Source organism: Perognathus longimembris, chromosome 15, assembly GCF_023159225.1.
Source record: "Perognathus longimembris pacificus isolate PPM17 chromosome 15, ASM2315922v1, whole genome shotgun sequence".
Taxonomy (NCBI): Eukaryota; Metazoa; Chordata; class Mammalia; order Rodentia; family Heteromyidae; genus Perognathus; species Perognathus longimembris.
Window position 1 is genome coordinate 18,596,007 of NC_063175.1, and position 16,372 is coordinate 18,612,378.

The 16,372-nt window shown below is 38.1% G+C and overlaps 1 protein-coding gene across 6 annotated transcripts in view; it reads right to left on the minus strand.

The window, feature by feature from the left end:
• Positions 1 to 384: 384 nt before the first annotated feature.
• Positions 385 to 16,372, minus strand: part of Esco1 (establishment of sister chromatid cohesion N-acetyltransferase 1) — an 83,212-nt gene continuing 67,224 nt past the window's right edge. For 4 of the 6 annotated variants that reach the window (XM_048363123.1, XM_048363120.1, XM_048363121.1 and 1 more), the window contains 4 exons: positions 9,882 to 9,971; positions 8,192 to 8,335; positions 4,565 to 4,752; positions 385 to 1,256 (listed from right to left, as the gene is read on the minus strand). In XM_048363123.1, the coding sequence (XP_048219080.1) occupies positions 1,109 to 1,256; positions 4,565 to 4,752; positions 8,192 to 8,335; positions 9,882 to 9,971 (570 nt within the window). In that variant the 3' untranslated portion in view covers positions 385 to 1,108. Of the gene's footprint in view, positions 1,257 to 4,564; positions 4,753 to 8,191; positions 8,336 to 9,881; positions 9,972 to 10,503; positions 10,626 to 16,372 lie in introns of those variants that run through there. The other 2 variants (XM_048363124.1, XR_007213355.1) reach the window with 2 other exon arrangements.

Below are 16,372 nucleotides of genomic sequence, written 5' to 3' on the forward strand. Positions count from 1 at the left end.
AGTCTCAAATCTAAGAAAGTCCCTGAAAAACACATAAATAACAACACAATATTATCTCAGTACATTTATCACTTAGAAAAAGCTATCAAGTATTTTATTATTTTATTCCACATTATGTACAGGTCATAAAAGGCCACAGCAGTTTTTCAACATATAAACCCTTTAAAAGTAGAGGGCACTATGAAGGTTAGACAAGTATCAAAATGAAGTCCAATAATGAGGGTATATACTCAGTGTAGTACTCTGAGGAATAATTAAGTAGATACCAAGTCATTCGTATTTAGCTTGCAACTATTCTATAATAATTGCAACTATTCTATAATAATTTCATAAGCCTCTTTGAGATTTGCTAACAGGCCAATTGTGCCAACTGCACTTTTTAAAAAAAATTGAAACCAGAAATATGATAATGCACTCAGAAGGTATCCATCAAAATTCTGGTTATTTATCACTCTGCAAGAAGAACCTCGATTCTTTACCTCTTTCCATTTCTGCCTGCCATCGAGGTAGGAAAGAGAAATGAAAGAAAATGCTCAATATTCCAAATTCTTCCCACTTATTTGGAATTTTCCTTTTCTGTAAGTTTCCTGGAAGACCTTTTTAAGAATTAGTGTCAAATCCCCAAATACACAGAGTATTTTGCCCTTCTTGAACAGTAACTCAAAAACACTGGTTTCCATTCTGTGAAAATACAATCTTTAAAACTATAACTGGTATCAGATCAATATAAAAAAATACAGTACCAAGCTACACTGGTATATTTCCATATTAAGAACTTCAAAATATACTTATCACTGAGACCATAGTCCTTGCATTAGTTTTCAGTCCACTATGAACAATTATCTGCTGCATGTAAACATGTCTAAATTACTATAGATAAAATACATCAATCATAAATTTCTGTAAAAGATAACAAAATATCTTCTTTAAAAAACAAAACAATAATCAGCTATTACTGCATTATTTCCAATTTTATGAAAATGGAACAACCATATGGTTGTTGCCAGTCCTGAGTTCATTGTAATAAAAATGGCCCTAATTCCTGCTTAAAGTCAGCAATCAAATCATTCTCTTCAGTAGGTCTTCCAGTACTGCAGGCAAGATTGTTTTAGGTGGTACTCTGTCCATTAAGAAAATTATATACCAGAAACTGACCAGTGCCACAGTACTGTGTTGCAAACAATTTTCCATCAGGAGTAGGATCTGAGAAAGCAATTTCTTCTTTACTCAAATATGAGCCATATATAAAGTTACTCCTATTAAAAAAAAAGTGGGAAGGAAATGTTATTAAAATTGGGAAAGCCTGTCACATTTGTTTTGTCTAGAAGGATTTACATAATGTTCTATTCTAAAGATGGTTGAAATAATGATACATCTAAAGTATTGTCTTTGATGTTAGGTTTTTTGTTGTTGTTGTTTTGTTTTGCCAGTCCTGGGCCTTGGACTCAGGGCCTGACCCGTCCCTGGCTTCTTTTTTATGCTCAAGGCTAGCCCTCTGCCACTTGAGCCACAGCACCACTTCTGGCTGTTTTTTTTCTACATATGTGGTGCTGGGGAATCGAACCCAGGGCTTCATGTATACGAGGCGAAGGCTCTTGCCACTAGGCCATATTCCCAGCCCCTGATGTTAGGTTTTTTAATAGCTGCAACCATATAAAACAATCCACATCTATTTAATACACAATTAAGGAACTTCTTCAACCTGATCAAGGGCATCTAAGAACAGCATAGGTAATAAAGAGGAAATGAACAATTCCTCAAATATCAGGAATAAGATAAGGCTGTTCTTACCTGTTCAATAATTGAACAGAAGGTTTTAGTGAGGGAATTAGATGAGAAAAAAGAAGAACAAAGGCATCTAGATAGGAAAGAAAAAAAATAACTATCTTTTGGAGATGAAATGACATGGTTTGGGGCTGGGAATATGGCCTAGTGGCAAGAGTGCTTGCCTTGTATACATGAAGCCCTGGGTTCGATTCCCCAGCACCACATATATAGAAAAGGCCAAAAGTGGTGCTGTGGCTTAAGTGGCAGAGTGCTAGCCTTGAGCAAAAAGAAGCCAGGGACAGTGTGCTCAGGCCCTGAGTCCAAGCCCCAGGACCGGTGAAAGAGAAGAGAGAGAGAGAGAGACAGACAGACAGACAGACAGACAGAAACAGAAAGAAAGAAAGAAAGAAAGAATGAAAGAAAGAAAGAAAGAAAGAAAGAAAGAAAGAAAGAAAGAAAGAAAGAAAGAAAGAAAGAAGAAAAGGAAGGAAGGAAGGAAGGAAGGAAGGAAGGAAGGAAGGAAGGAAGGAAGGAAGGAAGGAAGGAAGGAAGGAAGGAAGGAGGAAGGAAGGAAGGAAGGAAGGAAGGAAGGAAGGAAGGAAGGAAGGAAGGAAGGAAGGAAGGAAGGAAGGACATGGTTTATAGAGAATCATAAGGAATTTACAAAAAACATGCAGGCTGAATTCAGCCTGGCTGATATTCAAATATTAACTCTATTTGCTATCGAATTAAACTAAAAGTTTAGAGGGAAAAATCCACTTAAAAACAAAGCCAGGTGCTGATGCTTATCCCTGTAATCCTACCTACTCAGGAAGCTGAGATCTGAGGATCATGGTTCAAAGCCAACCTGGATAGAATAGTCCATGAGATGCTTACCTCCAGTAAACTACTCGGAAAAGGCTAGGAGTGGTGTTGTGGTTCAAGTGGTAGGGAGCTAGTTTTGAATACAAAGAGGCTCAGGGACAGCACCCAGGCCCCAAGTTCAAGCCCCAGCATTGGCAAAAATAAATAAATAAATAAATAAAATACTTGGGAATAAGTTTAACTAAGTAAAAGACTATTAAATGCAAATGGACTATTACTAAAGACCTAATAGAAACAAAGACATTCAAGTTTATGAATCAGAAGACTTAACACTGTATGTAAAACTAGCCTTTTCCTACATACTGACTGACAGATGGCTTCTCCAGAGAAACTGACAAGCTGGTCCTCAAATTAACATAGAAATATAATAAATGCCCAATAGTCAATTTTTATAAGAAGAAAAAACAAGACTGGAAAACTCATATTTTCTCATTTAAAATATACTACAAAGCAACAGTATTCAAAAGTATTGTAGGTGACATGAGAACAGATATACATACCAAGGGAATACACCTTTAATCCCTATTTGTGGTCAACCATTTTTGACAAATGTGCTAAAACCAACCCATTCCATGTTGGGAAAAGAGGATATCACATGTGATATATCCTACTTCAAATTACATACAATAATTAACTCAAAATAGATCAAAGGCCTACCTGTATGAACTACAACTATGAACTCTGACAAGACAACATAGGTATGAATCTTTTTAGCTATGGATCATGCAATGGCTTTTATATGTAACAACAAAAACTAACAAAAATATTTTAAATCATTACTAATTAGCAAAATAACTTGGAGGAGTTGTGGCTCAAGACTCTTGAGTTCAAACTCCAGTACTGCTAAGACAAAGAGAAAGAGAGGAAGAGAGAGAAAAGAAGGGAGAAGGGGGAAGAGGAAGTCAGGGGGGGAGCGAGGGAGAGGGGGAGGAAAGGACACAAATTAAGAGGATTTCAAATGCTGAGAGCCCCAGACTTTCACTTTTAACAATAATATGTTATTTTATTAAGTACATGGGTAAGATGACAAAGATTCTATAAACAACAACAACAAAAATAGACTACCCTCCAAACTACCTATCTTAATAGTGCTACAGATTGAACCCAGGACTTCATGCATGCTAGACATATACTCTGCCACTGAGTGACACTTACCACCCAAAAACCTCCTTTGAATGTAATCATTAAACTCCTTCACCAAAGGAGCTTTTATCGAACAAAAAGTAGACAATTTGAGTCTTTTATCTATACCTTTGACAATCTAGGGATAAAAGAAAATTAATGAAACTTAAAGTTTACAAATAATACTCTGAAATTTAGACAAACTTTTGTAAAAGCTGAACTCCCAAGAAACTTTCCACAGCTTTTTGGTTATGTTTTAAAATTCTTTAGATCAATGAAACTTGAAATAAGTTATTATTGTGGCCTAATATCTCAGCTACAAACAACCAAGTCAAAACAGTTTGTTTTAAACAAGAGTGCTTTTGTCCTTCTCAGATTAACTTCACAGGAAGTATTTAAATATCCAGGGCTGGGGATATAGCCTAGAGGCAAGAGTGCCTGCCTGGGATACATGAGGCCCTAGGTTCGATTCCCCAGCACCACATATACAGAAAACGGCCAGAAGCTGCGCTGTGGCTCAAGTGGCAGAGTGCTAGCCTTGAGCGGGAAGAAGCCAGGGACAGTGCTCAGGCCCTGAGTCCAAGGCCCAGGACTGGCAATAAATAAATAAATAAATAAATAAATAAATAAATAAATAAATAAATAAATAAATAAATAAATAAATATCCAGTACATTGATAAATACATAAAATTTATTTTAAGTACAAATAAAAGTCATACAATTATGATTAAATGAAATGCCAGTCTTCATACTAAAACTCTCAACTCCTAAACTACTGCAAATGATTTAAAAGAACAACATTCAAGTTACCTTAGGCACTCAATCATTCGAGAAGCTATTTTCCGCCGCCGCATCATACTGAACACCCATATCCGACTGATCCCACAGATGGCAGGCTCCGGCAATGTGGAACAGCACCAGGCCTTTTGCCTTTCAAATCTTACTTTTTCTTCTTCTGACCTGATCACTGGGAGTTTCTCTTCTATAACTCTATAGCCCTATAAATGCGAAAATTGAGAGGCAACTTTAGCATGAGAATATTAATTGGCAATTGTCTTGTACTGTGTTTTGAGGAGTCGCTACATTTGTGTACTTAACTATGGGAACCACTAATGGTTTTACTCTCACTTTTAGGAAATTCACAATCCTAGAAAGACGTTCTGTTCTGATTCATTACTTATGTCACTATAAGGGAAAGTCATTTAATTTCTCGCATATAAACTAGATACATTCATCAACTCACAATTTGAGAGATTAAGTAAAGATATATAATGTATTTCTACCATAAGCTGTGCACGTGGGAACAGAACTTTACTCTCTACATCCTACAGACAATAACCAGAAAAAATACATACTCAGAATTCAGCAGTATTCATGGCTGTTCCTACAAATGTTGCCATATTTCTTGGATTTATAGCTGTGCTAAGACTAGGAACAGCAGGGGGGAAAAAATCAACCATTTTAAAAGGTTCTTTCTTCAATCCTCTGGTCTTTTTAAATAAGCAACTGTAAAAAACATGTATCTCTCTGGCCAATATAGATGTAAAAACAAAACAAAAAAGACCAGCCTCCTGATGGTACAAAGTACAAAACATAAAAGAAATTAAGATATCAAATTGGGGGGGGGGGGGGGGGAACGACAATGGCTCATATCTCTAACCTTAGCTACTCAAAAGGCTAAGATCTATGAATCACTGTTGAAAGCAAGCCCAGGCAAGAAAAGTCCATGAGACTCTTAACCACCAAAAGAAAACAAAACACAAAACAAACAAAAAATTCAGATAGAAATAGAAGTGCGGCTCATGTAGTAGAGTATAGAGCAAAAAAGCTAATGGACAATGTCTAGGCCCAGAATTCAAGCCCCAGTACTTGCATCAAATATCATTTTTTTAAATTAAGAGTTAGCATTAGTTATCTTCTAACCTAAACACTGTTCTAAGCATTTATTTATTTATTTGTTTGTTTGTTTATTTATTTATTGCTAGACCTGGGGCTTAAACTCAGGGCCTGAGCACTGTCCCTGGGCTGCTTTTGCTCAAGGCTAGCAGCACTCTACCACTTGAGCCACAGCTCCACTTCTGGCCTTTTCTGTTTATGTGGTATCAAGGAATCAAACCCAGGGCTTCATGCATGCTGGGCAAGCACTCTACCACTAAGCCACATTCCCAGCCTGTAAGTTATTATTTTTTTTTTTTTGATTTTTTTTTGGCCAGTCCTGGGCCTTGGACTCAGGGCCTGAGCACTGTCCCTGGCTTCTTCCTGCTCAAGGCTAGCACTCTGCCACTTGAGCCACAGCGCCGCTTCTGGCCGTTTTCTGTATATGTGGTGCTGGGGAATCGATCCTAGGGCCTCGTGTATCCGAGGCAGGCACTCTTGCCACTAGGCTATATCCCCAGCCCCTGTAAGTTATTTTTGAAATTAAGTAAAACAGGAAAATTTAAACACATGGTTTATCTATGCACAGTGGCTCATATGTTATCACAGCTACTCAAGAGATGAAGATCAAGAGGATCGATCATAGTTTGAGGCTGACCCAGGAAAAAGGTTGAGGCCCCATGAGACCCCATCTTAGTCTGGAGATTCCTGTGCTTTGGCTCAAGTGGTAGACTGCTAGCCTTGAGCAAAAAAAAAAAAAAAAGAAGCAGCAGCCGCCAAGGACAGTGCTCAGGCCCTGAGTTCAAACCCCAGGACTGGCAAAAAAAAAAAAAAAAAGATTTTCAAGTGAAAATCATTACTGAGTCAAAAAGCTCCTGTTTGCTTAGGTTGGTCTTAAGAACTACATAACACTCATAATATGAACACATTCCAGTTTTTATTCATACCTCTAAAGACACAGCCAAATACATCTATAACTCAACCAAACAAAGAAAGTGATCTATTCAGAGTAGAAAAACATGGTATAAAGGCCTTGCTAGGCCAAGCACAGTGGCCCAAATGTCATCCTAGCTACTCAGGAGACAGAGAAGTGCAGTTCAAGACCAGTCCAGGTAGAAAAAAATTACTGAAACCCTATTTCAAAGAAAAGATGAAATAGTGGTACACTCCTGTAATCCTCTGCTGATCAAGTAAAGGCACGGACCACAGCCCAAGGCCATCTGGGCAAAAGCACAAGCTTCTGTCTAAAAATAGGTAAAACAAAAGGGATGGGGGCATGGCTCACGTGGTTAGAATGCCACCTAGCAGGAAAAAAAAATTAAACCTCATACTATAAAAAATAAAAATAAGGGCTGGGAAAATGACTTAGCGGTAGAGTGCCTGCTTGCCTAGCAGGCATGAAGCTCTGGGTCTGGTTCCTCAGTACCACATAAACAGAAAGTGCCAGAAAAATAAATCCTCATATAGTAAACATTTTAGGTATCACAGCCCACTTGATCTCTCTTTGAGTACTCACCTCTTGCTTTGTAATATAAAATCAGCCATAGTACAGCACAGTAAAATTTCATTTACAGAAACAGGCCACATTTTGCCCTTTGGGTCTAGCTACTATTGATTTATTCAAATGCTGAACGACCAACTGAGAGATTATGCTCATATCCAACATTAAAACTTCCTAAACAAACTTCAACAGTATTTTTGATTCTACAGAATTAGAGAAACTAATTGCTCTGTAAGTACAACTCTACTTTGGTAGTGAATCACACAAAAGGCCAGCCAGACACCGGGGGGTGGGAAGATGGCTCAGTGGTAGAGTGCTCACCTAGCATGCATGAAGCCCTGGATTTGATTCCTCAGTACCACATAAATAGAAAAAAGCCAGAAGTGGTGCTGTGGCCCAAGTGGTATAGTGCTAGCCTTCAACAAAAGAAGCTTAGGGACAGTGCCTAGGCCCTGAGTTCAAACCCCATGACCGGCAAAAAAAAAAAAAAAAAAAAGTAAAGGGGAAGGCCAGGCACCAATGGTACACATCTGTAATCCTTGCTACTCAGGAGGTTGAGATCTTGAGGATTGTTGTTCAAATGCCAGCCCAGGCAGGAAAGTTCATGAGGCTCTTTTTCTCCAGTTTTCAAAAAAAAAAAAAAAAAAGCCAGAACTGGAGCTGTCACTCAAGTGGTAGAGTGAGAAAGCCACGGATGGCATTCAAGCCCTAGTACTGGCACCAAAAATAAATAAATAAATAAATAAGATTCAAAGCCACAAAAGTCTGAGATTCCGTCTCTAAAATATCCAGCAAAAGGCAGGGCTAGAGGCCTGGCTCAAATGGCAGTGGTGCCACCAACTGAGCAAGTAAGCTAATCAAGCAGGAGACCGTGAATGCCAATCCCAGTACCACTCTCCACTCCATCCACCCCAGAAACCCACACAATATGTGCATAATCCTGCACACTGTTCCTAACCTAAAATGTAGAAAAATGCATCAGGATTATATACTATTCAAGATCACACGTGAATATGTCAGTGCCTTAAACTACCTACAAACACTCCATAAAAGTTACTTACCCACTGGATATGTTCAGCAATTAGGCAACCAACTACTTTTTTGTCATTAGATATAAAGAGAAGTGTTTTAGTTCTGGAATAGCACATTAGTGGGGCCTGCTGAAAACCTAAATCATTATCAACCATCTCTCTAATCTCGTCGACCTGCCAAATAAAGAATAATTTTTTAACAATGAAAGCATTGTACATATGAGAATTATATATTTTTCCAAGCAGAGTATTCTAAAATGAATTCTTATAGAGTGTCCACTGATCAATAATTGTTAAGCTGTGCAGACCACCTACAAAGTGAGGTGGAGAGTAATGGACAGAAGAGCTGGACACCTTGACACCACGCCCAGCACTCTAAGAAATGAGAGGTAAGAGTCCCTATACTAGCTAACAAGAATGCTAAAGCTTCTATTAGGAGTATCATGGGCTGTGAATTAGCTAGAACATCACTGGAATCGTTAGCCAGGCAAGCCACCTTTTCTTTCCAAACCTTAATCACCATCTCATCAGTAAAATAAAAATAAACACAGTTGGGTGCTGGCTCATGCCTAGAATCCTAGCTATTTAGGAGGCTGAGATATGAGGATCATGTTTCAAAGCCAGCCTGGGGCAGGAAAGTTCATGAGATCATTGTCTCCTAACTACCAAAAAGCTGAAAGTGGGGGTGTGGATCAAGTGGTAAAATGCCATCTGTGAGCACAAAAGCTCAGGGACAGTGCTGAGTTCAAGCCCCAGGACCAGCATACACACAAAAAAGGATACAAAAGGAAAAAATTAAAGTTTATTTCCTTTTAACCATTTATGAGCTAGATATTATACAAAGCCAGTTTGTTCATTTAAATCCAAAAACCCTTGGAGGCTGATAGCCCTCATCTAACACATGGAAAAATAACTCAAAGATTATATAATTCTCCCATATAGATAGTAGAATCTACACAAACAAGGAGCAGGGGCTTGAACCCAAACTATTAACATGACATCCAACCATCCTGGAACTGGTCCATATTAAATATGATGATCTCAAACTCTTATTAGTACTGAAAGTGAAGGCACTTAGGCACTTAGAAATTAGTTACCTTCCAGTTAAAAATCACTGCACATGGTGCATGCCTGTAATCCCAACACTTGGGCCAAAAAAAAAAAAAAAAAGATGGTAGAGTGGTAGATGGGGGAGGGGAGGGGAGGGGAGGGGAGGGGAGGGGAAGGGAGGGGAGGGGAGGGGAGGGGAGGGGAGGGGAGGGGAGGGGAGGGGAGGGGAGGGGAGGGGAGAAGAAAAGGCCAAAAAGGGCACTGTGGCTCAAGTGGCAGAGTGCTAGCCTTGAGCAAAAAGAAGCCAGGGCAGTGCTCAGGGCCTTGAGTTCAAGGCCCAGAACTGGCAAATAAATAAATAAATAACCTGGCTGAAACTAGATTAAGAGGAAATTTTAAGTTTTTTACATTATATTCATATAGGACAGGGTCTCACTGTGTAGCACGGGATAGTCTCAAACTCACTATGCAGGGTAGTTGAATTATCCTCCTGCCTCAGCCTAAGTGCTAAGATTATAAATGCAGGCCACAGCTGGTTGTGGGTATTCTTTAAGTGCTTATTTCTTGTTTCCAACTAGTGTTTAAATGTGCTCATCTAGAAAGGTATTATCTTCTTAACATTATCTGGAAATAATCATCAACTCTATATAAAACGTCACTGGAAATTTACCTTTTTCAGGGCATACTTTGGGTCTTCAGGAAGAACCATTATTATCCTGCCATCGGGATATTCAGCCAGAATTCTTTCTTTTTTCCAACCCTAGGTATGAAAGGAATAATTTTATATAGCATACTTTATTACATCATGTACAAGAGAAAATGTACATGTATTTGTCTAAGAATTGCAAACAAAATAATGTTCATTAAAGTTAATAAGCTATGAGAAATCATCTGTTTTGTAAAGCCTACAATAAGGTGAAATGCAAGCTAATTTCTATTCATCATTCAGATACCTAATATCACAAAATTGTCTAATTATCATTTCCCATTTTAAAAGAATTCTGACAGTCACACACCAACAGTAAACCCCTTAAAGTCAGTGATTCCCAGAAGCTACAGGATAACTCTCCCAGATACTTGATAAAAGAATTCAATTCTTAGATTTCTTTGGAACATGGTTACCTCCACAGACAAACACTCAATAGTTTTATGTTTGGCATGCCAAGACCTCCAGGAGGTTTTAAATGAACTGATTTGCATGCAGTAGCCCATTATGAAAGGAATATTCTTTATTCTTATTGATCACACTAACAAAGCCACAAGGAAGAACACTATAAAAAATATATAACTACCTTCTAAGAATCTAATAGGGAAGGAGAGGCTACGTTGTGTGTATCTGAAGTTAAACATACTCAAAAAAAGAGGTAATAAACTCTTCTTCAGATCCACACTCGTGGTGATTAATGAGCAGAACCTGCATGAAAAAAAAAAAAAAAAACAAAAGCCACTTAAATCTAGTAAGATGGGACTGAACCAGAGGTTAAAACGAGGAGCTTTGAATAAGTACAGAAGGAATGAGCTTAACTAATTGTTCCATTCGTCTTACCCAACCAACTTGAGATAAAAAGGCCTTTCCAAAAGGCCTTTTGATATTTGAAAAATCTTTTTTCTGCTATTTCCTCTAAAAATACAAAAGTTCAATGACAGCTAGAAAAAAGTAACTGAAAATTTGATATGTCATGATAAGTTTAAAAGAAACTTGTTTCCTTAAGCAATGCAGTATTTTGTGATGATGGGAGTGGGATCTTAGTTGGTGACAAAAAAAAAAAAATTTAAAACCCAAAATCTATTTACAAGCTGAAGAGTATTCCCCCCCCACACACAAAAAAAGTAAAATTCAAGTGATTAAAAGTAATTCCAACTAACAAATGTCCATGGTTTGAACAGTAAACATAGAAGTCCTTCAATTAAGAAATGCAATTGAATCACATAGATCTGAATATAAGTAAGTTTTAAAGGCATAAAGGAAGGTACCTCTTTAAAAATAAATTTATATTAAGTTATTTTAGGAAAAACTTCTAAATAAATCCATTTTCCACAAAATGAAAAGCAGATTTTTCACTTTAAAAAAAAAAAACTAGAAATTTAAGAAACTTCAAGTTTTAAAAAAGCCATACTTCTTCAATTATATAAAGACAATCTGATAGGCTATTTTTCTATTAATTGCCTTTAAAAAGCAGTAATATCAATTTCATGTTATATTACAATCACCGTGGGCATTTAAATTACCTTTACTAAGTTTTTAGCTAAATTTTTTTCTCAAAACAACTTGAGACTATACATATTTTTTTCATCCAAGAAACTTTCTCACAGTCAAGTTTGATATAACTTTGCTTCAAAAGGTATCTTTTTTCATGCACTAAGTAGACCTTTGTATCTAAGATGCAAGAACTATGTAAGAATTGATATTGCTTAGGTTTCATTTAATCTTCATGATGGCATACTGGCATACTTCAATGAAAACTTTTTTAACAGTGCTGGAGTGAAAGTCTAGGGTTTAGATCCTTGTTCTTAACAGTTACTAGATGTATTGTCTTGGACAAATCACAAGAAGTCTAATTCTGTTTCCTAGCCTAAACAGTCCACAAATGGCTGTTACCAGAGGGATAAAGAAGACTGCTAACACAGCATAGCCACTACTAATTCTTAGTAACTTAGTAACTACTGGCCTGTCAAATTAAAATCAACACACTAGGTCTAACAAAACACAGCCAATCGACAAAATTTTCTCAAAGTAAAATACAACAACTACATATCATGGACAAAGCAAACATAACCAATTTGGCAAATGTTTGTCAAATATCATACAACAAATCTATGTGATTCAACTGCAGTTAACACCATTCAATTCTCAATTTTAGAGAATTTAGAAGTCGGCTGCTTGAAATTGAGACAAGGTTGAGGACATGGGGAGGGCTGCATGCAATTCAAGGAATAAGCAACAAGGACAGTTTTGCCAATGTATATATTCTAATACAGAATATTTAAACTTCTGAGGTTTGGCTCTAAACATGGAACATATATTTGTCAGCTATGAAGAAGAAATTTCCAAAACCTTAGTTTGCTTAATTTAGCCATCTGATGCTGAAAAGTAAAAAGGTTCATTTTTTTTTTCATTTATGTCCTCATGAGAACTTTGTTTGGTTTGAACCCAGGACCCCTCACATAATAGGCAAACTCCCTATTAATATGTTATAGATATAGATATCCATGGTCATCTGGTTTTGGGGGGAGGAAGGGGGAGGCAAACCAGAATTCGAACTCAAGAGCCATGCTCATTAAACAGAAACTATACCACTTGAGCAGCATCTCCTTTTTTATTCTGCTTAGTTTTTACATGGACTCTCACATTTTGTCTAGATTGGCTTGGACCACAATCCTCCTATTTACACTACCTGCTGTAGGTACACACGACCACACCATCTTTTTCTATTGAGATGAGGTCTTGGAAACTTTTAGCCAAAGCTGCCCTCCAACCTGCAATTTTCTGACCTCAGACTTCTAAGTAGTTATGATTGTAGGCACAAGCCAACATGCTTGGTTCTTAATTTATGTTTCTAAAAGAAAATTTCTCGTTGTTGCTTTAAGTTATTCTAAATGAGAGAGCCTAAAAAAGACATAATTTCTCCTTTTGTTTCCCATTACAAAAACAAGCCAGGTACCAGTGGCTCACGCCTGTAATCCTAGCTACTCAGGAGGCTAAGATACGAGTTCAAAGCCAGCCGGGACAGAAAAGTTCATGGGACTTTTATTTCCAATTAACAACCAGAAAACCAGAAGTGGCACTGTGACTCAACATGGTAGAACACTAGTCTTGAGCTGAAGAGCTCAGGGACAGAGCTCAGGCTGAGTTCAAGCCCCACGACTGATTTAAAGAAACAACAACAACAAGGGCTGGGAATATGGCCTAGTGGCAAGAGTGCTTGCCTCATATCCTTGAAGCCAGGGTTCCATTCCCCAGCACCACATATATAGAAAATGGCCAGAAGTGGCGCTGTGGCTCAAGAGACAGAGTGCTATCCTTGAGCAAAAGAAGCCAGGGACAGTGCTCAGGCCCTGAGTCCAAGACCCAGGACTGCCCCCCCCCCCAAAAAAAAATTTAGAAAAAAAAACAACAAAAAACAAACAGATCACAACAGAAAATAAAACACACTGGTGGATACAGTGCTACATATAAAGTATAACGACTCAAGCAAACACATAAGATCTGTTCATTTAAGTATGTGTAAGTTATGCCTCAATTTAAAAAATTCACCCTAATTATTTTCATAAAAGGCTGGTTGAGAATGCTTATTTGTAAAGACAGTTGGAGAATTTAAAGTGACAACCAGCTCAAAAGAAAATCAACAAACAGGGCTAGGAATATGGCCTAGTGGCAAGAGTGCTTGTCTCCCATACATGAAGCCCTGGGTTCAATTCCCCAGCACCACATGTACAGAAAATGGCCAGAAGTGGCGCTGTGGCTCAAGTGGCAGAGTGCTAGACTTGAGAAAGAGGAAAAAAAAAAAAAAAAAAAAAAGAAGCCAGGGACAGTGCTCAGGCCCTGAGTCCAAGCCCCAGGACTGGCGGGAGGAAGGGAGGAAGGGAGGAAGGGAGGAAGGGAGGAAGGGAGGAAGGGAGGAAGGGAGGAAGGGAGGAAGGGAGGAAGGGAGGAAGGGAGGAAGGGAGGAAGGGAGGAAGGGAGGAAGGGAGGAAGAGAAGAAGGAAGGAAGGAAGGAAGGAAGGAAGGAAGGAAGGAAGGAAGGAAGGAAGGAAGGAAGGAAGGAAGGAAGGATCAACAAACAAACAATGTGAGGGAAAACAGAACATAGAGGGAAACTCCTAATTAAAACAAGAGGAATGCATATGTGGCTCAAGTGCAGATGTGGCTCGAGTCTTAAAAAATATACATCAACATATGCAACATATAAACCTTACCCAAATAAACAACATAAGAAATTATTAGAAATTTGGGGAGCATTACAGCCTGATGAAATGCTTACTATTTATTAAGGAATGCATTCACTTTTTAAAGGTATAGTTATATACTTTAAAAGCATTTCTATTAGAAAAGAGAATACTTTTTCTTAAAAAAAAGAATAAATTAGAATTTCAATGAAAAAAGGCCGAACATTACAATTAGAATGTAATGCCTGGCTTGACTTCAAATAACTGGGAAGATTAGATGAAAGGTTGATTTGTTATTAGTGGAATGGTAGGTCTGAGGTACAAGAGGGTTCATTAGTCTCTTAATGTGGGGGAGGGGTTGAAAGAGAAACAGAAAGGTGAGGTAGAGAGTAAGTTTATTAAACTTCTTTTAGAAAAGGCCAAATCATTTAGCTGAATGGGGTGGCACTTATAATCCTAGCACTTTGGGAAGCTGCTTGAGGACAGCAAGTTTGAGGCCAGCTAGGCTACCTAGCAAGACCCTAAGTGGCTTAAGTGCCACTTATTTAGCAGAGAAAAACAAATATAAAACTAATTTAGTCAGCACAGTAGTGAGTCCTAACATCAGGAAAAGCAGTTGACTCCACTCATTCAAAATGCAGTTACATATCCTATGACAGAAAGCATAAGACACTACAGAAACGCTGCAAGAGAAGAAAATACATGTTTTGTTAAAATAGGTTTTAAATATTCCTATATATTTTAAGTCACCAAAATATAAAGAGGTGAGCTGCATGACAAAATGTTGATTTAAATTTTCTCCTGTTAGCCAATCTGTATACCCTATTTTACAAAATAGTAATGATAGGGCTCGGAATATGGTCTAGTGGTAAAGTGCTTGTCTCGTATACATGAAGCCCTGGGTTCGACTCCTCAGCACCACGTATATAGAAAAAGCCAGAAGTGGTGCTGTAGCTCAATTGGCAGAGTGCTAGCCTTGAGCAAAAAGAAGCCAGGGACAATGCCCAGGCCCTGAGTTCAAGCCCCAGGACTGGCAAAAACAAACAAAAACAAACAAAATAGTGATGATAAGCAATGCATTGACCACACACCATATGTGCAAACTATTGATGTACATACTATATCCTATATTATGAATCCAAAGTTCTATTTATTGCATTGGACAAATTACTAAGCCTCTCTAAACCTTTGTTCCTACTTGCAAGATGGATATAAAAAAATTACAATAAACCTTTGTGGAGAAACTAAAGAAGAAAACACTACCAAATGTAGAACAAAGTGCCAAATGAAACATTTACTCAATAAATAACAGTTTCTAATATGACTAAAGCAACTAATCATTTTCTAGTGGTTGTTTTGAGACAGGATCTCACATGTAACTCAGACTGTCATTGCACTCACTATACGCCGCAGGTTGGACCTCAACTCTCTACCTTCCCAAAGACTTGGGATTTCTGGGATTGTAGATGGGTGCTACTTCCTCTGGCTCTTATGTGCTTTTAAATTTTGGATACTTTCAGGCTTTAAAGGGTGACTAACTCATGGCCTGGTCTCCCACTTCTTCCAGTCTCATTGTGCTTCCCCAGAACACGACATACTCACAAATCATAATGAAATACTTCTATTTTCCTAACTTTTCATACTGTTTGTGCCCTTGACCTGATATACTTTTGCTCTATACCTTCCTGAGCTCAGGAGACTTCTGTTTATCCTTTCTGACTCTATTCAGAACTAATTTTTCCAAATCTGTTAGACATTTTTTCTTTATACTCATATATAGTATTCTATATAGCTTCAAATATTACTGCTCTGACATTTGCCATATTATTTAAATACATTTACTGAGCCAAGCATGGGTGGTACAGGCCTGTGAGCCTACCAAGAAGCTATGGGCTAGGAATATGGCCTAGTGGTAAAGTGCTTGCCTCATATACATGAAATCTTGGGTTCGATTCCTTAGCACCACATACACAGAAAAAGACGGAAGTGGCGCTGTGGCTCAAGTGGTAGAGTGCTAGCCTTGAGCAAAAAGAAGCCAGGGACAGTGCTCAGGCCCCGAGTCCAAGGCCCATGACTGGCAAAAAACAAAAAAAAAATACATACACATATTTTTGTGTTCCTCATACTGATGTTTAAATTTACATAAAGCTTCCAGAAAGTCTACATCTTTTTCTTTGGGGAGAAGCAGTATTGGGGTTTTAACCCACGCTTGCAAGGCAGATGGCCTACCACCTGAGCCACATACTCTAGTCCTTTTGCTCTACTGTTCAGATA